Source organism: Xyrauchen texanus, chromosome 19 (genome assembly GCF_025860055.1).
Source record: "Xyrauchen texanus isolate HMW12.3.18 chromosome 19, RBS_HiC_50CHRs, whole genome shotgun sequence".
NCBI lineage: Eukaryota > Metazoa > Chordata > Actinopteri > Cypriniformes > Catostomidae > Xyrauchen > Xyrauchen texanus.
In genome coordinates this window covers 34,857,966-34,881,536 of record NC_068294.1, presented here as the reverse complement: position 1 = coordinate 34,881,536, position 23,571 = coordinate 34,857,966, and the positions used below count along the sequence as shown (strand labels likewise).

The 23,571-nt window shown below is 35.8% G+C and overlaps 2 protein-coding genes across 6 annotated transcripts in view; both read right to left on the bottom strand.

The window, feature by feature from the left end:
• LOC127659448 (mediator of RNA polymerase II transcription subunit 12-like) overlaps positions 1–4,481 on the bottom strand; it is a 36,765-nt gene extending 32,284 nt beyond the window's left edge. For 3 of the 5 annotated variants that reach the window (XM_052149276.1, XM_052149277.1, XM_052149278.1), the window contains exons 1-6: positions 4,312–4,481; positions 3,252–3,356; positions 2,954–3,145; positions 2,603–2,762; positions 2,232–2,407; positions 299–409 (exon numbers count right to left, since the gene is read on the bottom strand). In XM_052149276.1, coding sequence (XP_052005236.1) covers positions 299–409; positions 2,232–2,407; positions 2,603–2,762; positions 2,954–3,145; positions 3,252–3,356; positions 4,312–4,413 — 846 coding nt within the window. In that variant the 5' untranslated portion in view covers positions 4,414–4,481. The remainder of the gene's footprint in view (positions 1–298; positions 410–2,231; positions 2,408–2,602; positions 2,763–2,953; positions 3,146–3,251; positions 3,357–4,311) is intronic. The other 2 variants (XM_052149274.1, XM_052149275.1) reach the window with 1 other exon arrangement.
• Positions 4,482–5,174: 693 nt separating this feature from the next.
• The window catches only part of LOC127659450 (ATP-binding cassette sub-family C member 5-like), a 47,407-nt gene continuing 29,010 nt past the window's right edge, over positions 5,175–23,571 (bottom strand). Inside the window, exons 18-29 of the mRNA XM_052149279.1 lie at positions 23,263–23,409; positions 20,492–20,621; positions 20,219–20,372; positions 18,057–18,185; positions 14,036–14,222; positions 13,223–13,312; positions 9,946–10,138; positions 9,672–9,831; positions 9,137–9,215; positions 8,938–9,051; positions 8,223–8,387; positions 5,175–6,851 (exon numbers count right to left, since the gene is read on the bottom strand). Coding sequence (XP_052005239.1) covers positions 6,753–6,851; positions 8,223–8,387; positions 8,938–9,051; positions 9,137–9,215; positions 9,672–9,831; positions 9,946–10,138; positions 13,223–13,312; positions 14,036–14,222; positions 18,057–18,185; positions 20,219–20,372; positions 20,492–20,621; positions 23,263–23,409 — 1,647 coding nt within the window. The 3' untranslated portion in view covers positions 5,175–6,752. The remainder of the gene's footprint in view (positions 6,852–8,222; positions 8,388–8,937; positions 9,052–9,136; positions 9,216–9,671; positions 9,832–9,945; positions 10,139–13,222; positions 13,313–14,035; positions 14,223–18,056; positions 18,186–20,218; positions 20,373–20,491; positions 20,622–23,262; positions 23,410–23,571) is intronic.

Below are 23,571 nucleotides of genomic sequence, written 5' to 3'. Positions count from 1 at the left end.
AAAAAATCACTGGAATTTGGTGGAATGGATTTAGTCCAGGAAAAAAATGTTAAACAAAGCTGAGATTAGCTGAAAGTTATCGGTAGCTGAAACTAGCCAAAAATTGTAATACACTATAACACAAAGGGTGGAACTGCCTGAATCATGGCCAAACCAATTCTGCAGAGCTTTCCGTTTAATTATATTGCCAGTTTCAATGCAGGTCTGGTTATAAGCTATAAGAGTACTGAAGAGTCATGACTTGTCAGTTCTGCTATGGTCAAACAGAGTCATGTGGCATCATCCTGCAGTAACTAACCTGTAACAGGAGTGGCAGCAGCAATCTAAGGAGCTCATCTTCTCCAGGTCTGATCTTCTCAAAGCACTCCAGGACCCAGGTGAGGAACTCATGTCTGTCTAACATGCCATCCTGTCCACATGAAAATACAGTAATTAATCTCATAAACTGGTTAAAAAAAAAAACAATTTAAAAAACGATTCCCTTTTTCCGACTGAAAAGGAAATAGCATTGGGCAAAAACGTATAAATTAGTCCTATATCATTATATGAGCATTTTAAGATCAGTTATATTTGCTGGAAATTCCATGTACAATTTAGGACAATGCAGTGAAGTTTCCCAAGATATCATCTGGGAAAATACGGTATTTTCTCCTTTTATATAAAGCTTGATAGAAAATTTTTATTTCAGCCATTCTATTAGCCGAGCCATTGGATTAGCCACGCCACCTCTTTCCAAAACCCTGCATTTCAAAGATATTAAATGAGCATTATTGAGAATAACACAGAGCAGAGAGGTTGTCAAAATCAACAGCAGCAAAATAGCGCCCTCGAATGACAACTGTAATGAACAACACGGCATAAAATTAGCATTACGCCTCAATAATGTGCTCCCACTACAATACTATGAGAATGCATAAAATGATTGACAGGCAGAAAAAAATCAGATAAAGTGGCCCGTGGACACAGTTTGTTTGATGTATACGGAGTCTAGTGCTGTCACAGTGACCAGTGAGATATCTCATGAAAAGGCAAAGTTTTTGCATGAAAAAAAATCAAATAAAGATACTAACTACAAATGTATTTAATAAATATCATCCTCATGGGATACGTAGAGTCTGTATTATCACATTTCTCAATGTTTCTTTGTTGCTTACACATCTCAATAACATGAAGCATTCCTGTCCACTAATAACCATACATCTACAGCAATATAAACAGTATACAATAATACACTGAGCCCTTTATTAGGAACATGTGGCAGCAGGGGCATGGTCGAGCGTTCGTCCGGAGAGAGAGAAAAGCGGTAAGGGTGCACACACCTGAGCGCTATATTGTCTAACACCTGTTTCTGATTGCAATAAGCACTGGGAAGAGCGATATAAGGACGAACCACGCCAGAGGCAAAGAGACAGACTCACGCTTCAACCGCAGAAGTTCTTTGTCTGTGTGGAAGCTAAAAAGCTATTTTTTGAGTGACATATCATTAAAGACCAACCTTTTGAGTTGAAGCTCACGTTTCCCATTTCCTCATTTCAACCACAACAAACTCCTTTACAGAACACTATGGTATTACTAAAGTGCCCGACGTGGTCTTCTGCTGTTGTAGCCCATCCGCCTCAAGGTTCAATATGCTGTGCATTCTGAGATGCTATTCGGCTCACTACAATTGTACAGAGTGGTTATCTGAGATATCGTAGCCTTTCTGTCAGCTCGAAACAGTATGGCCATTCTCCATTGACCTCTCTCATCAACAAGGCAAGTCTGTCCACAGAACTGCCACTCACTGGATGTTTTTTGTTTTTGGCACCATTCTGAATCAATTCTAGAGACTGTTTTGCGTGAAAATCCCAGAAGATTAGCAGTTGCAGAAATACTCAAACTAGCTCGTCTGGCACCAACAATCATGCCACAGTTGAAATCACTGAGATAAAATTTTTCCCCATTCTGACTGTTGATGTGAACATTAACAGAAGCTCCTGACCCATATCTGCATGATTTGATGCATTGCACTGCTGCCACACAATTGGCTGATTAGATAATCTCATGAATAAGTAGGTGAACAGGTGTACCTAATAAAGTGCTCAGTGAATGTATATTGAGGCATTATTACATCACAGCGTATAAACCGCGTTCCTGCTTAGTCGTAATTAATAGCATTCAAATTTGACAGCATTTTGAATTAAATAAGACATAGATTACAGCATATTTAAAATAAAAGTTTGATCACCTACCTGAAACATGAACATGGCTAGTTTCTCATTGTACTCCCACTGTTTCATGGCAGTTTCCACCTCCGTAGGAGGAGCAGGCAGAGGAGATCCACAGCCCTGGTTGGGAGACTGTCTGTAAAACTCTGCCACCTTCTGCAGCTGCTCCCACAGGTATTTGGTAATTATCTGAGTCCATTCTGAATAACCAAGATAAAACCAGAGAAGCATATCAGCACAAAGCCCAATTACCAAGCACAACAGCAGAGGACACTTTATCTTCATTCAGGAATTAAAAAAGGACAGACAAAAGGTTGTGCTGCATGTTTGAATGAGCCAAATTATGATATGATCAACCAAAAAATAGCCAAGTTAGGCAAAATAATTGCACAAACCTATGCAAGGGTCAATGACATGCCTTTTCTTCACCTTGGTTTCAGTTATGGCAGCGTGATATGCACATGTCATTTTAATCATCCAAGCAGATCGCATCACCGGCACAGAGTACTTAGCAAGGTAGCCAAACACTTCCTCTTTCTTGCTGAAGATTGGAACCTAGTGTGCAAACACACCAAATTAAGCTATTTCACAACCCAAGATAATAAATATTGACCTTTACTGTGAAACTCAGTAACGCTCAGGGGTTTGTAAATATATAGAGCATGCACTGGACCTCTTCCTAACAATAAGCAATATGTTGAAAGTTCACAAACAGCAGTATGGTATTTAAAAGGATGAAAGCAAACCTTCTTAGCAAGCTGAGTTAGAGGTTTGGTGCCAGCTAAGTCTGTAAACCAATTATTGATGGAGCTCTGCGACCTTGCCGTGACGAGCCAAAAGTTATCCTTCTGATTGACCTGTGGCTTTCTCTTCCCCGTGTCTGGAAACGTGTTGCATCGCAACTTCTCCGCAATGATGCTGCTGAAGTTTGAGCTGATCTGAAAAGCAAATAGTATAGGGAACCCATAGAGTAAACGAACAGGATTTTGACTGTAATGTGAGATTTATGCAAATAACCTCAGCATTAGCAATAACATATCTCACCTTTGAAGGGTTGAAATTGACATTTTTAGCACTGCCATGTTCATCGCCTGAAACGGCTGGCTGGTTGTTAAATCCTTGCTTGACGTTCAACGCTGTCAACTCATCCTAATTAGCAATAAAGTGAAGGATTCTGTTACTACATGGCTCATGCATAATGCTGAGAGGTTAGGGAGTGCATGCATATCTCTTGTTCATAACAACTGTCAATTAATTCACAAATTACAAGTCTATATGAATGAGCACTCATAAATCAATAGGACAAACATGGTGTTGTAGACAGACCACAGAATAATCTGCAGGCAATGTAAAAGAATGGTTTAAAAAAACTGCTTTACTTGGGATCCTTATTGGCATTTCAATGATTTATATTCACACTTGTACATGATAAGAAAATACATCCTAGTTGTGTCTCATAAAATAAGGAGTGTCATTGGGAGTCATTTTTATATGCACAGATCACTGATGTACGGAACTGTTGCAAGAAAATACTGTCTAGGTAGGTAGCTAACTAAGTTGAGACACAACGATTATATCACAAACAAATCAACTAGTCTCAGTCTCATCCTTTGCTGTTTTAGTCAAAGGTCTGGTTAAGCGAGACTAGTTGTCAACAAACAGAGAGCTAACAAACCAATGCGATTGTTTATATGTTTAATTTACCTATACTTCATAAATTTAACTCGCACTGTTAAATACATAAAGACAATGAATAATATCAGTTGTATTTTTAAAATAGGACGGTATTATTTGATCTACGTTCATGGAAGTAGCTTTAAATAAATATCACTCGAAAATACGTCATTTAAAAAGCTGAATTTCAGCATTCAAATCAGCCTTTTGTCTTTCTACCTTTCTGCAACACACCTAAAGATACAATCCAAAACATCAGAGGCATAATTTATGTTTTTCTAGTTAGCTAACTGAGCCGTTTGCCTTTAGTTCATTGTTATTGGCCGTTAGCTGAAGGCAGGGCCTGATCTCAACGGCACATCAAAACAATCTTCTTTTAAACCATTTAAAGATTAAATGTACCACAGAGGAAGAGAGAAAGCCGCCTAACCTCTTTTTGTTTCGGGTCTTGAGGATAAACGTCCGGAGGACCGAGTCTTGGCCGTTTTAGAGGCCTGTGTTCGTAGCTCAGAATGCCGAAGGCAGCCATCATCCCCGCGGCATGTCAGCCCGGTGTGTGGCCGATCCTGAGCGCTGTTGCTGCGGCTACAGCTTCGCTGCTTCACCGCTGCTTCCGCTCCGGGAGAACGACGGGAAAATACAACATAAAAGACCCTCCGCATAAAAAAATGAACCTTTTTTATTAGTGGTAATGAATTTGAGCGAAAATTTAGATTTAGATTTTATATTATAGATTTAGATTTTATATTATATTTATATTTGGAAAAATATAAAATAATAATAAAAAGAGAGATTTTCATGTTTTTGATAAGAGTCCCCAATTAGAGCCTAAACTTGCAGTTTACAGATTATCAGTGTTGGGTGTAATTATTGGTAAAAAAAAAAAAAGTAACGAAAGTTATTTTTAAGTACATTATATGTTTATGCCTATTTCTAAAATATTATTTATGTAGAATACATGAATTATGGTCCTGAAGGAGAAATGAGATTATGACTAACAATGAACAAGAAATATAGACTTTATTTTGAATTTGTTAAGCAAAAAAGTGTTTTAGAAAATAACTTAATAGTAATTAGTAATGTGATTAATATTTCAATGAAGTAATTAGTAAAGTAATCTGATTACAATTATAGAGGAAATAATTATTAATTTGTAGTGGATTACTATTTATATGTAACTTCCCCAACACTGCAGATGACATCAAAATATTGAGAATATTCCAAAATATTCCATCACGGTTAAACAATTAAAGACAAGGGACGATTAATGTAATAACATCTATTAATGAGTCATTAACAAATATTCTATATAATGATGAATGTATAATCAAAGTACAGTAGGTTATAGAAATAGTTAAAACATGATGAAACTTAGGTTTATACATTTTCATATGCATACAGTATTTAATGTACAATAACTAATGCTCTGTGAAGGAATGCGTAATGTTTGTTAATGACCAGTTAATAACTAGTTAATGAAGGTTGTTTATCAAGTGTTCCCCACAGATATATTAAGTGAAAATGTTTATATTAAAATAGACAGTGGCAATACAGTTGCTTTAAAACAAAATAACAATAATAATGTATAAATATATAGTTTTAATTAATAAAGCATTTTTATAACAATCAAAAAATAAGTGTTCACAAACAACCGCAAAGCTAAAATTTCTGGATATAACTAAACAAGGCAACTTTTAAAGATTAACATAATTTTAATGACTAACAGATTATTTTCTAACTTGATTTCCAAGATGAGTATCTGAATAGATACTGCATGGTGTGACAGATAATAAAAGAATATAATAAGCCCAAATGATTGATCCTGAACATATGCAATTTTCAGGTGATTTTCTTAAACGAAAAGATCCGAAAGTGTAGTCTTTACATGAATACATACACACACTCCCCCAAAATACATGAGATATTTAGGATCAATACATTTCTTGATATTTACTTTGTACCTTTGTTTCAAATATAAATTAAGTATTTCTGAATGAATCTTAAAAGGATACAGTCAGTGCAGCATCTCTGTTTCACAAAAACATTTGCAAACAAGGAACATTTTGGGAAAACAAAGTTAGAACTCTAGACTTTAACAGAATAAAGATATGCAGTGTTACTAACACAGAAATATGCATTTTATATATATATAAAAAAATATTACTGTCCTGATGATGAATTATCACAATAATTCACATTGCACATTTTCTTTACTAAAACACTAATTGCACCAAGACTTTGACAAATATTCTCCCACACCAGCAGAAGCACCACATTTTTTAGTTAAAAGAAAAGCATGAGCAAATAAACATACAAACAAAAAAGCAAATACTTTTTTTATGCAGACATCTCTGGAATGATCGATAGGTGTGATTGATCTGAACTTTATCTTTGGTTAGATTCATATGCTTAATAACTTGAGATATAAGGCAAATCAGTATCTTACCTTACAGATCTTACATACCTTTATAGATTCCAACAAAGAAAAACAAATAAATTACATTTACCAATGTGCAAAATTAATTTCTGCCTAAAAACAATAGAAGGAAGTCCTTTATGAGCAATTCACTCAATCAACACTTGTACAGCACTGACTCTTAAGAGTTCGGACATTTTTTTGCCTCATGAGGAAAATAAAGTGCCATTTATGTGAATGTTCCCATTGAAAGGCTCTCCTTCATGACATCATATAGCAGTAGAACACTAGATAGAACATTATCAATGTCTTAAAGAACGACAAACAACTCAGTTTGCAGTTAGCAGCTTCAATAATCTTTACTCTGCAAATATTCTCAGCAGGTTGGAGGACCTCTTGTGTCCCTGAATGTTTTGTTGAGTAGAGCGTCCGTTTGTTCAGTGGCCACTTAGGTCTTACGGGTGACCAAGCGTATCTTCGGCTGCTGCCATCATGGCACAAAAGCGTGAATTCTCATTGGCCAGTAAGTTTGAAGGGGTATCAAACTCCAAAATCTGTTTCAAAGAAGAGAAGATACAAAAACAACTTAAAATATTGATTATACTGTACTTGGGTAGATGACATGACATATTTTTGAAAGTTGGCATGTTCTGTGCTGTAATGTACTCCATCTAAAACTATTTTAAACATTATTTGGCTATTTGTTAACAGTTATTATTATAGCCTCATATCAATTGACTACATGGAGTATTTGTAGTTTAAAAAAAATGGTCACAGCGCAGGACCATTTAAAAAAAATCTAGTGAAGGCAGAAAGATGATTAAAAGCATCAAGAACTTGTGACCAGTTAAAACACCTAAAAAATACACTTAAAGGGATAGTTCACCCAAAACTGAAAATTCTGTCATTTACTCACCCATGTGGCATTCCAGATGTGTGACTTTCTTTCTTTTGCATAACACAAACAAAGATTTTTAGAAGAATATTTCAGCTCTGTAGGTCCTTACTATGCAAGTGCATGGTGATCAAAACTTCAAAGCCCCAAAAAGCACATAAATGCAGCATAAAAGTCATCCATGCGACTTCAGTGGTTAAATCCATATTTTTAGAAGCGATATGATAGATGAGGGTGAGAAACAGATACATATTTAAGTCCCTTTTTACTATAAATCTCCACTTTCACTTTTAATTTCACATTCTGAATGTGAAAGTGAAGATTTATAGTGAAAAAGGATTGCAATATTGATCTGTTTCAAATCACTTCAGAAGACAAAGATTTAAACCCTGGAGTCATATGGATTACATTTATGCTGCCTTTATGTGCTTTTTGGAGTTTCAAATTTCTGGCCACCATTCACTTGCATTGCATTTACCTACAGAGCTGAGATATTCTTCTAAAAATGTTTGTTTGTTTTCAGCAGAAGAAAGAAAGATATACACATCTGGGATGACATTAAAAAGTGAGTAATTGAGTGAACTATCTCACCTAAAAACTACATTTTTGGGAGACCATTCAAAATATACTTATATTTTATACTTTGCAATAGATTTTTTTTTAAAGTTCATGGACATGGGCATGCTTCAATTTCCCATTTATATTATTTACCCAATCTGGACATGTTCGTAGATCAACCTCGTTTGTTGATCTTACAACACTACTTTCAATCAGTCAGTGGCAATACATTTTAAGGTTAAAGGTAGAGTTTGTATTAGCATTCTTATAAACCAAACCTGGCATTATGAGCTAGATTTATGGTTAGAGTAAGGGTTACTGTTAGTTTCAGGGTTAGCGTTAGTGCTACGATTGGTTTTGGTAGGAATTTTATTCCAGGAACTTCAAAGGACGTTGATGTAGAAAGATGTTACTTGAGTAGAACATCATGCATCAGTAAAACACTCAATATCAGATGAAGGTGGAGACCTACCTGCCCCTGGTCCAAAACCATGATCCTGTTACAGTTAAGCACAGTGTTGAGACGATGGGCAATGACCAGAGTGGTGCAGCCACTGAAAGAGTTACGAATAGTGTCCTGTATGAGCCGGTCTGTCTCTGTGTCAATGGCTGCTGTGGCCTCATCTAAGAGCAGGATCTAAAGAGACATCAACATATTACAAACAGAAAAAATATTTTAACTCTGTGATGATTACATAAAGTTTCTAAATCTGTGTATTGGTCATGTGTTTTTTCCTATACCCATTCTGAATGGCAATAATTTCTGAATGTAATCTCTCTTTCATTTCTTGCCATGTAGTGGCAATGTTTCACCATTTTATATCAGATGAGGTTCAACAGAATTAAAGAGAGTTATGAACTATTATTTAATCACGCAAATGAAGTTTTGTATTATGCATTAATACATAAAACAAAGCAAAAGTTTTTTTAATGATTAAGGTAGGCATGCACACCAAATGCATCTTGAATTTTAACATTAACAATTTCAGATTTTTTTGTTTTTTTTAAGGGCTTTATTAACTTATATTAGTTAGGAAAGTCAAAAGGACACAAAAAAAGTGAAGAGAGAATCGAGAAATGGCACATTTTGCCAGAATGGCCAGATTTGAACCTGCTTTACATTTGCACCACAGCTCCGAGTCGAAAGATTTTATTTATTTACTAAAAGTCATTGAGAGGCCACATACCTTGCTGTGTCTGAGAAGGGCTCTGGCCACACACAGTAGCTGTCTCTCTCCTACTGAGAAGTTCTCTCCATTATCGGTCACCTCAGAATGCAGTGAATTAGGCAACTGGCTCACCTGAAACAAAAATCAATCTTAAGTAATATGCATTTAAAAGTAATTCCAAAGCCTCCTGATATTTTACAGCAGTCCATGTCCTCACCATGTCCTTAATGTGGGTTTTTTCCAGTGCTTCCCAGATCTGTGCATCAGTATACTGATCCCAGGGATCCAGGTTTGACCTGTTGATGAGAAAATGACTTATAAGATAGATTTTCCGATTTGAACTCATTTTAAGTCAACATAAAATCTACCCTATTTAATTTCTTAATACAACTTCCTAGTGTTTTTGTGCACAATTCATCAGTCTACATTCAAATACATTAAATATATCTCTTTGCAATCTTTCATCAAAACTGAATAACTTTCTCCACCACTGAATGATTCCTTGTCGGCTGACGTCACCAATCACTCACATTTTTTCACACCGCCTTGCTCCATTCCTGTACGTAACGCCCACTTTTCACAATCCAATCAATTCCATATAAAATCAAGCCAACCACTTAATTTTTATACCTGTTTCACTTTTAAGATCAGATTACAGAAGTAAGATGAGTTGTGAACGCCGTATCATTTAGACTTTAAGAACTTCAGCTCATCGTGTGTGAATAAGCTGGAGAATGTGATGTGGAACATACCTAACAGTACCGATGAAAAGAACTGGCTCTTGGGGGATGACTGACAGCTTGCTTCTCAAATCCTCCAGACCGATCTGAGCGATGTTGACACCATCAATGATGATTGATCCCCTGCTGAGCTCCACTAGTCTGAAGAGTGCAACGCCTAGTGAAGATTTCCCTGAAGAAGCAACCAACCTGTGTCACTATCTATTTCTTTCACCAGTAATATGACCCAGTAAAGACACAACTAAAAACATCTGATAGAATAAAGGAAAAAAGTAAACAGGTATACCTGACCCAGTTCTGCCCACTATCCCTACAGTCTCTTCTGGGAGGATGCTGAAAGAGAGATTCTTCAGGACCAGAGGAAGGTCATCTCGATACCGCATTTCTACAGTCTGGAAGGTTATTTGTCCTTCCTGGGGCCAATGGGAAGCAGGAGAGGAGGGGCCTGTGATCTGCTGAGGACCTTCACTTTCTAGGTTCTAAACAAATAAAGACCATAAGTATTTATGTATAACAGGCAGGAAAAAAATGGATGCTAAAAATTAAATTAAAGTAACCATATAATTGTGCATAGGATTACTACATCAATAGGCTTATAAACTTTTAAAGGGAGGAGAAAATTTTTCCCATTTCTATTGTTATTGACATCAAAGGTTGTGCGTCCAATTTAAAGGGCTAGTTCACCCAAAAATAAAAATGATCTTATAATTTACTTACCCTTATGCTATTCCAGATATGTCTCTTTGTCTCTTCTGCTGAACATAAAAAAATATTTTTAGAAGACTCTGAAGGTCCATCCATATGACTCCAGTGGTTAAATCCATATCTTCATAAGTGATTTTATAGGTGTGGGTAAGAAACTGATCAATATTTAAGTCATTTTTTACTATATATCTCTATAAATCTCATTTTTACTTCCATATCCTTCTTCTTCTTTTTTTTTTTTGCGATTTGGATTATACGTGCATATCGCCACCTACTGGTCGGGGCTTGTGGGGTGGAGATTTATAGTAAAAAATGACTTAAATAATGATATTTTCTCACCCACACTTAGTATATCACTCCAGAAGATATGGATTTAACCACAGGAGTCATATGGATTACATATGGTGACTAGAGCTTCAGAGTTCTAGTCACCATTAACTTGGATTGTATGGACCTAAAGAGCTGAAATATTCTTCTAAAATTCTTAATTTGTGCTCAGCAGAAGAAAGAAAATCATATACATCTGGAATGGGATGAAGGTGAGTTAAAGAGGGTGAATTTTAATTTTTGAGTGAACTTTCCCTTTAACTCTACAGTATGTGGGCACTTTCTTAATCTGTATCTTAGTTAAATGGCTAATACTGTACTAAATCTATATTTTGTCAGGAGATTTATCCATGTGTTAGGCTAGTATGATTTTTTCTATTCAGTCTATAGGTATGTCAGGTTAATAATTTGGCATATCGTTGGGCCTATGCAGTATAAGTTAATATTATTTAATTTCAATATCTGATTTTAAAGACATATATGTTTACTTTTGTACAATTATGGTATTGCATCTCTGATTCAAACATAACAAAAATGCCATTAGAGTTCTTCTTTTACATTAACTGGTTTAAACTGTCCATATCAATGAATCAAATTACTCCGATTCTGAATCAAAATGCTGAACAATTGGAAACATTTTGTTTTGCATGGATGTTTGGTTAAAATGATAGTTCTTCTGATTGTCATTTCAGAGCAAACACATTAATATTGAGATTTATTACATGGTTCCCTGGCAGGGTTGGGGAGTAACGGAATACATGTAATAGGATTACGTATGTAAAATACAAAATATTATGTAACTGTATTCCACTACAGTTACAATTGAAATCATTGGTATTTAGAATACAGTTACATTAAAAATGTATTTTGATTAATGAAGAGATTACTTTGTATATTATTGTCATTTGTTTCATTTAATATTTAGTCCTTTCAGATGGAAAAATGTTATACATATAAATTATGTGATCAAAAGTGTAACAGCTTTGAAACACTTTCTTATGTTACATTCATACGCACAGATGGAGAAGTAAGTTTGAAGTAAGTTTGGAGCAGAAGAAATAGAAATAAACCATGTGTAAATTGTCAGCTTTATGCTAAGCTAAAATTCTATTTCTTGCCATTATACATGCACATGTTACCAGCCACGATCATATTTTTTTTTATCAAGAAAATTCACGTTGGATCATAATTTATTTTAATATAGTTAGACCTTTGATATTACGGCAAAAAAAAAATCACATTCTTGATTATAATTTTTGTATTGCTTTCCTGTAAAAATATCTAAAAATCCTTAAAACAAGATCAGTTGGATTAATCTTGTTTTAGAAACAACACTGCATAAGATATTTAGGTTTTTCAGAGAATGTTTTTTTAACATGTGTATTTTGTCTCACTGTACTGGCAGAGTTTTTATAGTCAAAACAAATGAAATATATCTACCAGTGCTGAAGAAGTAATCCAAAGTATTTAGAATACGTTACTGACCATGAGTAATATAACAGTATACGTTACAAATGACATTTTACAGCATGTATTCTGTAATCTGTAGAGGAATATATTTCAAAAGTAACCCTCCCAACCCTGCTCTCTGGTATACTTGAATCTTATTGGTCAATCGCATCATCCAGCGGTTTCTTAGTAATGGCCGCACATTCAGAGGTAAAGTGATATTTCACCGGTCATCCGGGTATTGAGGGTCATCTTTCCTATTTCTCGTATCACCCTGCGATCTTTAAAAGTAAGCTAACTAAAGAATTTCAACTCAAATCAATATTAAATGTCCATTTATTTATTTGGCAAGTAATCGTGTAATAAGTGGGATAATGAGCAGTCAGAATGCCATCTTCGCATTATAAACACCAACAGAACGCCGACACAAACCAGAGGTGGAATTCAGCTGTTACAGGAGACTCTGTTTTTTTTTCACTTAAATCATTATTGAATGTCCATTTAATTATTTATCTGGCAAGTAAGTAATAAGTGGGTCACCTGGTCATTATTTCAAAATAAACCTCTTTTAGGGTAATACAAGTCCCCTCAGCTCCGTGTCTGGGTCCTGACCACCCAGTCAGAATGCATGACTATAGCACATCTCATAAATATATTGAATATATATATATATATATATATATATATATATATATATATATATATTTTTTTTTTTTTTTTGCTATATAGTCCAGTCATACTTTCTATCATTAAGACCACCATTGCCTTTGTTATTCACTTTAAAATGCTTTCTGGCTCCTGCTGGCAGCTGAGACAACTGTGCTGTTCTGTGATGGGAGCCTTGCAAAACAAGCTGTGTCATACGCTATGATGTTCAGGCTGCCAATAAATGCACTCCATCTAAAGCCTACTGAGCAGGATGTAATAGGCTCACTATGCAGTGCACAGACTGCTGGGCTCAGTGGCCTGTGTAAAGTAAAGAGCTGATGTCCATTGTGTGCTGTGTCAACTGAATAACAAATGGTGTGTCCCTTTCTATTTGCTGGTGACACCTACATCACATGTGTCACAGATGCTTCTACCTTTATGTAATGATTGATCCGCTCCACTGATGTAAAACGGGCTTCCGTTTCAGACAGGAGCCTCACAGTGAACTGAAACAGGCCAGTTAACTGGATATGACAGAAGAAAGAAAACAGACAGTTAATAACAACCACACTACATGACTGCAACTGTTAAAAGTCAAACCAATAGTTTTTATATAAAAAAGAATTAAACAAAAAAATAAAGACTAGAAACTAGCTAAGATTCTGAGCAGTTTTTAGTGCATTGCTATGCAATTGCTAGAGTGCTATGGATGGTTGCTAGGGTATTGCTAGGGTGTATGCTGAGAGGCAAAAAGCCTACCCTCGAATCTCTATGATATTATAGCCTCTTGATATGGTTTGAGTCCTTAGTTCAAGTTTATGGGATTTTTTTTTTCAACCATTTTATCGTACGTCAAGTGAAAAACACAAATCCAATCAATAAAATAGTAACAGCAAACCTTAACAATCTGCCTGATTTGAAATATAATTTATGTCAGTAGCACAAACAAAGGAGAACTAGTTACATGCAGAATTTTAAAGGGATAGTGCACCAAAACACAGTCAATTTTGTCCTCAGTACACAGAAGAGTCATATATGTTTGCAAATATTCTGTTAATACCCAAATAAGGAGTTTGCACAAAAACCTTATTCTAAGTGTAAGCAGTAGTAATGATTATGCTTGGCTTAGCAAGGACCACTAATTAATCACAGAACAGTAACAGCCCTGTATCACAAGCTTCCCTTGCAGCATAACCCTTTCCCTGCAGTGTACTCCTGTGCATGCGAGAGCTCTTGAAGCAGCGCACCTGTACGGCGTAGGAGATGGCGAGGCCGGCGTAGGCGGGAGGAATGTGGCCATGCATGAAAACGATTAGGAGGGCTACAGTGGTGATGAGAGAGATGCTGATAAGGTCCAGACGGACCGCCAGCCAGCGCATGCCACAGCTGAACAGATAGTGACATGCTTGGTTTGTATCGAGCAGGGCTTCATACCTTGTGAAATACACATAAGAGATATTAAACAACAGTTCTCATTTTTTTATTTGATTCATAACATTCATCATCTGCAATGCAGTTACCACATCTGTTATCACAGCTATGATTTATTATAATACTTAACTATTAATAGTTGTAGCTTTAAAGTCAATGTGAAATAGTGTTAGCAACCCAATTTTCTTCCTTAATGTGCCAATTTTCAGAGTGAAACAGGATATTCAAAATAAAGGCCTTGACTTTATCCATTGGGAACTGATCGGATCATAAAAATGGTCTCTATATGACAGGGAAATGGAGGGAAGAGGGCTGGATTTGACTAAGTAAGCCAGAAATAAAAATTCCTTTCAGAGGTGGAGCAAGTTATTATATTTTGATGAAAGATTAAAAAAGATAAGCATTTTGTTTCTTTGGAATATTGTTCACTGATGAATCTTTCACAGTAAGATGGGGAATGTCTATTTAGAAAGTAAATAGGATCCATTTTGATTTCATGTTAATACATTATAGCATATATAAACACACACACACACACACACACACACACATATATACACTGAAGGTGTTGTAATGTATTAAAACTGAGGTTACATAGAATTGGACATAGAATTGATTATAAGGTGTATTAAATGCATTATGAAGGCATTATACGACATTAAAGGAATATTCCGGGTTTAATACAAGTTAAGCTCAATCGACAGCATTTGTTGTAGTGTTGATTACCACAAAAAAATATTTCTACTTGACCCCCCTTTTCTTAAAAAAATAAAAACAAATCGAGGTTACAGTGTGGAAAGTAAATGAGGCACATTTTTTGAGGGTTTAACCCTTTAAGCTCTGAATGTGTTTTTGAAGATTTCCTATTTCAGTGGCATACCCAGATTCAAATGTTAATGATATAGATTATGATACATTCTGAGACCCCCCCCCCCAAAAATGGCTTTTGTTTTGTTCCAGTCATGTCAACTGTATCTGAGAAAAATTTGTATTGATATGACAAAGCAATCAAAAGTTATAGCATTTCAAAAATATTTATCATAGTGTCCAAAAGCCTCTCTAAACAAATAAAACGTAATAATTATACATAAGATCTAATTATATATGCAAACACAAGAAATGACTAAAGGTATGCATAGCATGCAGACAAGATTTTAAAGGAGATTTCATAGATTGAGTGCCTTTTGACTCAAGGAGTCTACATCACAGAGTCGGTGCAATTTACATGGCGCCATCTCCTGGTGGCCATATGTAACATTGTGCTTTGTGTGAATTATCTAATGATCTTTGCATCTCGTTTGAAAGATAATCACCTCCTCTTAGTAATGATATGTGATATTTTAGGTTCTATTAATGTTTGTCAAGAAGATATAAGCAAAAACACTGCTGTCAAAGACATACTTAACTATTACTCACTGTATTTTTTTCTGTGTGTAAGACACATAGGCTGGTTGTATTCTAATTTTGAGAGCTTTCCAACAATATATGACACATGGATATTTTATTAATTTTATGTTTTTACTGATTGAAATAATATGTAAAGTGCAATTTTTTTATTTTTTATAATTATCAAAATGGAACACTTCTGATTTGTCTGTAAATTTCAAAGCACTTGTTCAATATTGTCATAATTCCTGCATGCATTGGAAAGTAGAGCTACAAAGCCTTCAAATGATACCTATTTAGTGTTGGTCAAGACTGTACAGCTGTGGCCAAATGTATTGGCAGTGACATCAATTTTGTGTTTTGTAAATTTGTCTGCTTCAGTTGTTGTGGTGTTGATTCACATTGTTTCTAGATTATTATGCAGAGTGATCAGATGCATTATAAAAAAATTTGCTTAATAAAATGGCACAAAATGTCCAGCTAACATCATTTCACTTAATCATATAAGCAGCACCTGTGAAAGTGTGAATGAGTATTAGTCAGGTGAAATCACTATCATCCTGATTGGATTATAAGAGCAAATGATTGCTATAAAAGGAGGGAAGAAATGCTTCCATTCATTGTGTTCTTGTTAGCAATTGTTAACGCTAAAGAAAGACGTGCAGCCATCATCGCTTTGCATCAAAATGATCTCACATGCAAGGAAATTGCTGCAAAGAATATTGCACCTGAAAGAACCATTTACTGGATCATCAAGAACTTCAAGGAGAGAGGTTCAGCTGCAGTAAAGAAGGCTTCAGGACATCCCAGAGTGTCCAGCAAGCACCATGACTGTCTGTGCTGTTCGCTGATTTGTAGTTTGTGAGGTTATGGATGCCTGTCCACATACGTTGGGGGTCATTGTTCGTAAAATTGTCCTCAATCCGCAGTTTGTAGTTGTGTTTGGCTGCTTTAATTCTCCTCTTCAGATTGTCCCTGGATAAAGTGTAGGCTTCCCGGTCACCAGATCTGAAAGCAGCATCACGTGCCTTCAGCAGGAGTCGGACTTCCTTGTTCATCCAGGGTTTCTGATTGGGGTATGTTTTAATTGTTTTATGGGTGGTTACCATGTCAACACACCTGTTGATGTGTTGCGGAACAGAATTTGTGTAGCTGTTAATGTTGGTGTGGGAGTCCAAGTTGGCCTGAGAAGCAAACACATTCCAGTCTGTGTTCTGGAACTCATGCTGTAGTGAAGAGTCTGATCCTTCCAGCCACACTTTTACAGTCCTCACTGTAGGTTTCACACGTTTGATGATGGGGGTGTATTTGGGGAATAGAAACAGGGATAAGTGATCAGATTGTCCAACATGGGGGAGGGGGTTGGCTTTGTAGGCATCAGAGATGTTTGTATAAACATGATCAAGAGTGTTGTCTCCTCTTGTAGGGCAAAAAACGTTTTGATAAAATTTGGGGAGTGCTGTCCTCAAATTGGCATGATTTGGCCCAGAAGCTGATATCCAACATGCCAGAGCAAATTGAAGAAGTTATGAAGAACAAGGGCCAACACTGTAAATATTTTCTCTTTGCATAAATTTAGTGTTTTTGCAAAATAAAAGTCTTTAAAACTTATGAAACACTTGTTTTCCACTATACCATAGAAACATGTGAAAAAAGTATCTACAAATACTGAAGCAGCAAATTTAGCAAAAAAACTACATTTATGTCACTGCCAATACTTCTGGCCACAGCTGTAGTTATTAATATTATGAGGATTCTTTTTTATTGCAGGCCCATCCGAGCATAAATGGTTAAAGGAGGAAATATGACTCTTTTAATTTTTTAAAAGCACTTACATGACTTCTTCTGTTAAAACATGTGTATTATTTGATCTGTAAAGTTGTTTAAATCATTGTTTTATGGTCGTTTTAGGGTATTGGCAAGTTTTAGAGTTAATGGAGCTAAGTCGTCATGGCAACGAAGTTGTAAAATTGGCTATAACTTTTCAAATAAAAGGTTAGTAAGTGATTGAATCACACTAAAATCATGTTAAAATGCATATTGTTTATGTCTCGTGGCTATACTTTGAACAGGTGAGTATTTTAATGTTTAATGATTGGCCCCATTTACTTCAATTGTAAGCGCCTCACTGGAACCCAGAGCTTTTATGAGAGAGAGAGAGAGAGAGAGAGAGAGAGAGAGAGAGAGAGAGAGAGAGAGAGAGAGAGAGAGAGAGAGAGAGAGAGAGAGAGAGAGAGAGAGAGAGAAACAAGTTGAAATTCAATTTTGTGGTAATCAACATTATGCCACAAATTTTGTTGATCGAGTTTAATAGTCCTTTAATGCATTCATAATTCATTTTAATAAAATTTCCCTCATTCTATTCTATGCAGGCTTCAAGTGAAATGTCATCAAAATAACTTCAGTGACTGACTGAAAAAAGAGAAAGTAATAAATGACATAGGTAGAAACCTGTGTATGAAGTCTGTTCCCCTGCCGTAAGCATAGATAGTGGACAGTCCTTGCAGGCTGCTGGTGATATGAGAGGTGAAAGGGGATTGGCTGATATTTTCCAGTCGTTTCAGCTCACGAATCAGAACCCTTTGGGTAAAAAGGACAATCAGAAATGTAGATTTATACATACAGTATATATATATATTTCTCAGTCCCAGACAAAAAGTCACACAGTCATAGAATATGAGCAGTGATATATATACGGCTGAGTTTTGATCAAAGCTGCAGCTCATCTCATCTGCTTATCTGTGTGGCTCACAGAGCTGTCTATGATGTGACAGGTTAGTGGCTTATGAGATGGAGGTCCACAGGGGACAATAACACTGAGACTGAGGGGATCTTCCTGGCTGAGCTGCAGTCAATTCTGTATTCTCAACTGATTTATATGGAGCTTTATAAGGCCTGTCACACATCAGTGCTGTAGTAGGCAGGACAGTGGGGTCTGTCTGCAGTGTGCTGCAGAGGCAGGGCTTTAATGACGAAAACCTGGGCTGATTTCTGCTTTTAGGTACACATAAAAAATAGGCACTGTTTTTCAATAACGTCAGCAATGAATCATAGTTTTCTTAAATAGAGGCCAAATGGAAGAAGGCAGAGCAAACCTGTGTCTGATTTCCTTCTTTTTAAAACAGATTCTTTATAAATACATTCATGAGGGAGGTTCCATTTTAATTTTGACATGAGAGCTGCCTATATTGATGTTCCAGCATTGTATTGTTGATGTATGAAGGGGCGTTCACACTGAAACAATTTGCAGCGACAAAGAGAAAGTATGCAATTGATTTTCAATGAGAGATGGCAATTACGTTGGCAATGTAACAAAGTTAAGCTTTCTTTAGACACTTTCGCCACACTTAAAAATGTTAAATATCTTTGCATTATATAACAAAATATTAAGTGGTATTTATTTTAAAGGAAGGTAGCACAACCACACATTTTAACCAAAACATAAAAAAAATATATGTTTTTTAGGTTTAAAATTATACATATTTTCTTCAAAATAAAGACAAAAGTATACCGTTGTGGTAGGGCGGAGCCGGGTTGTGATACACACCTGGTCCCTTATCAAGCTAATTAAGCCTCCGAGAGGGATAAAGGCAGATGACAGACGGTGGTGCGACGAGAGAGATAGTATACGGACATGTCCGTCATGTGTGTGTTTGTCTTTTGGTTTAAGTTATTCATTAAAATATTATTTAAATTGCCAAGCTGGTTCTCGTCTCCTCCTTCCCATTGAACTCCTTTACAACCGTATAAACACTTTCTGGTTTTCAACCATTAGTGGGTCATTTCCATTGTAGGGATGTGCATGGATACTCTACTACACGTTGTTTTTAGAAATTCAAAAATAACACTCAATTCGATTTTTTTTGTGGGCAACAATTAAACTGCTTCCCTTACCTACCTATTGCCATTACAAGTCAATGCATTAGTTGGCACTGTGGGTGCACGTTGTTGCTGACGTTGTTAAAGGAATAGTTCACCCAAACATTTTATTTCCCTTATTATTTACAGTGATTGTATTGCTTCAAAAGACTTAGAATGTATGTTTCTATGTGTAAACCTGAGAGCAGGGTACAAAGTGTTTTGTCATTTTTTTATCAAGATGTTGTTTCTGCATAGTGCTCAATCTTTTTCATAAGAAAAATTACATTTAAAAGTTGTTGAATTGGCTATAAATAGGCTATACATTTAATGCGTCATTACCCTTTATTTACTCATCTGCACAATTACTAGAATTTCCCATTCCTAGTCCATAGTTAAACACTTGTGTGAACTTGTGGGAAACTGACTTCTAATAATCACTAACAATTATCTTGACACCAGTTGGTTAAAAGTACAGTAATTGCACAAATGTCTCAGAAAAGTGAAGTACCCATCAAGTGTTTGATATTTTGCTATCTAATGTAGTGACATTCACCCATTTTAAGTGTGGCTTGAGTGTCCCACAGTGTCCAAATACATTTTGGGTCATTGTATGTTCAATAAACTGTCTGTGGCTTCGTTTAACCTTAAAAGTTAAAAGGATATCAGGGATATTTAAGGGATTTTTTTATATAGAAATATTTCAGCCATTTGTTTGACCAGTCAAAACTCTTATTAAATCCATGAAACCAAACCTGGAGATTCGGTTGACAATGAAGAGGAACACCGCCAAAGGTATGATGGAGAACAGAAACCATGGAAACACAGCGCCCACCACACCCAGACAGAACAGCACTAATGTGATATTCTGGAGCAGCATTTCGGCTTGCATAACCAGACGCACGTCCACTATGAAAAGAAAAGAAAAAAAGAGTATGTGAGAATGGGAGACATCAAACCGCTTTGAAACGGCCCCATCAACACACAGCTAAAGGATTTATGAACTGAAAGAGAGAGAGGCTCCTCACCCTCATCCATGTCCCTGGAGAATCGGTTGAGTATGCGTCCCAGAGGTGTTGTTTCAAAAAAACTCATGGGGCTCAGAAGTAGAGTCTTAAATAGTTTATCATGCAGAACCGAGGCTGCCCGCATGGTGCACTGCAACAACAAACAAACAAACTCAAAGCTACACTTCTGAAATTATATGTAATATGGGTGAATTTCTATGTTTCCTTGTTTGTTTTATTTACATAAACAAATATACAACATATAAAAACAGCATAAAAACTGATTTTGTGTGGGCTATTCAATTTTATACATAATGTTACAACTGTGTATATATATACATACAAGATTCTTTAAAACCTTATCCGTTTAAAGCAATGTATGTCATTTTTTTTATGTTTCAATTCTTTCTTGAATCCCAGCTTAATATGCAGTCAACTATGAGCAATACATTTTATAATTTCACCAAAACCGAAAACACTGTGGCTCTGTAGTGCTATTAAAACATTCCTCTGATTGTTTGAACCGCCTGTCCAGTCCGATAGTGCAACTTTGTATCAGCCAATGGTGTGGGTTTGGGGAGGAACTATCTGTTTGTATAACCAATGGTAGATGGGGAGAGTTTTCTGAAATTGGTTTATTTTTACAATTCCGTTTGATTACACTAGTGGCAAAGAAATTACACACTTCAGCTTTATAAATGAGCTGGCTTTGACGTAAAAGGCAGAAATTATTAGAAATAAAATAAAAAATTCATAGGAATCAATTCATGATTTTTGTAAATAATTGTTTTTATTACACTCGAGTGGATAAATAAGTCAACGGAGTAGCTGTGCAGCATATCAAAACTACAAATGGGCTCCCGTCAACTGAAGGCTCCACAACCTGATGTGCCGCAGCAAGAGTTTCAAGTGTAGGCAGTTTTGTTGATTATAATGTCATGTAAGTGCATGACGTCTGTTTATGTTCACATTAGCATAATCACATGATTACATAAGTCTAAATTTTCTGAAATGTCAGTCGGGACAGTATTTAGAGTATGGCATGTTTCATCATAACAATCTTGATTTTATGTTCATGGAAGAACATATTACCATTTAGAATTGATGGTTTCTGGCACAAGAGGAAAAATGTATTCCATTACTAGAATATGTAAAGTTCCTGAATTTTCCATCTATCTCTGGGTAAAAAGAGATTAGCCATTATCAAGGAATTAGTGAACACAAGAGGCACACAATTACACAGACACATATCCTCTCTAATGTGCTGTTGGTGAGAAGGGGACACATAGTATTATATTACAATTAGTAATATAATTGATTGCAGAGCAAGGATTTTGTGTTGGAAATAAAGAAATAAGATGTTTGGAATCCTAATTAAATTAGTAAATACTGTGCAGTATAAATTGTATTCTGCCAACTACTTTTTAAACATAGTAAGTGAAACAAAAAAATTATTTAGACGTTTAGATGCATCAAGGTGCTTTTTTGATTTGACAACTACATATTCCAGCCAACTTAGCATGTTAAGTTTTGATTCTATTAACTGGTACTTGAGTTGAATTAAAAAGCATGTCATCTCAACTTGCTTAACAAAGTTGTCTGAACAAACAAAACATTTTGCTGCATGAATAAAATATAAGGTTAGTGTTGTAGGACTTTTTTGCTATTTGAGGACTTCATTTGTGGTGTTGTTGTTTTTCTTACCACTGTTAGTTAATAGTTGTGTGGTGATATTAAGATCTTATCTTTTACTTAAATGTTTGTTGAGAGTATACTGAAGTTTTGTGTGACAAGTGTTGACATCTATGTGCCTCCTAATCAAGTTATCGTGTGTAGTCCGAACCTTTAAGAAGAGACCATCCTGTAATGTAAAAAATGCAGGGCTAGCATGACATGAATGTTTGCATCATTGAATACTAACTATACAATGGCAGTCCTTAAAAGTTCCATAAACTAAATGAATTTTTCATAACTGCATCCAGCTCAAGTTCATCGAACTAAACTGGATTTTTCACAAGTAAATTCAATCAGTTTAGACTACTTTTAATTTGTGAAGTAAACTTTTCTAATGAAAATTAGAAATACAAAGATATCAAAGAGTTGAATCAATTTTTTTTTTTTTTTACAGTGTTACTCCACAATAAATATTTCAGACAGTAGTATGGTACATTGTAAAATGACATAGTTGCATATCTTATGCAACTATTTGATATCTGCATATCAAAAGTTGCATAACTTTTGGTAGTCAGAAAAAATAATAAGTCAATAAAGAGATATTTCAACCGTCTTTCACACAAGTCATTCATTACAATGTAAATGGAAGTTCAAGTCAAGTGCCTTGCATTCTTATTCAGCAAAATCTAAAGTGTACTGCTTATTTTAACAAATGTAGGCCAGGTCAGAGGTCTTTTGAACAAATCCTTATCCATAGAAATAAACTTTGTTTAAATGACAACCTTATAACAAGTGACTTGTTAAGAAGAGGTGTGCTATTACTTTATAAAATGTGCATACTGTGGACAACATACATAATATATACTGCAGCAATAGTAAAAGTAATATAATAGCATGCTATTCCGAACATAGCCTAAAACATTGGAAAGTACGTTGTTGCTATGAACATGAAGATTGCACTTGCATGGGACAGAGGGATTATTTGCAATGCCCTCTTGACAGATAAGCCTGGGACTCTCAGGTAGATTCAAGAAGTAATGAATAGTACATGAGCAAAGAGGAAATGCATCTGCCTAAGCACCAAAGTGTTTCCTTACTGACAATAAACTCTGGAATACCTTGACAAACACCAGCCCTCGTACGGTCTTCAGGAAGAGCGCCGCCCCCATAGACAGAACGTACACCCTGGAGTAGTACTGTATGTGTGGATTCAGACGCATGCTGTCGCTCTCGATGGTCTCGTTCCCCTGTAACAGCGAAGAATTCTGTGGAGACAAAGGAACATCACCTTGGAAACATGATCCTTCCCGAGAGAATCCCAACAAGCCAGCTGAACTGTGCGCACGAGTCCCAGTCTCAATTATTTTACAGAATGTGAGTTAACTGCAGCATCTGTTGCCGTGATTCTCCCTCTGAGTAAATCATGT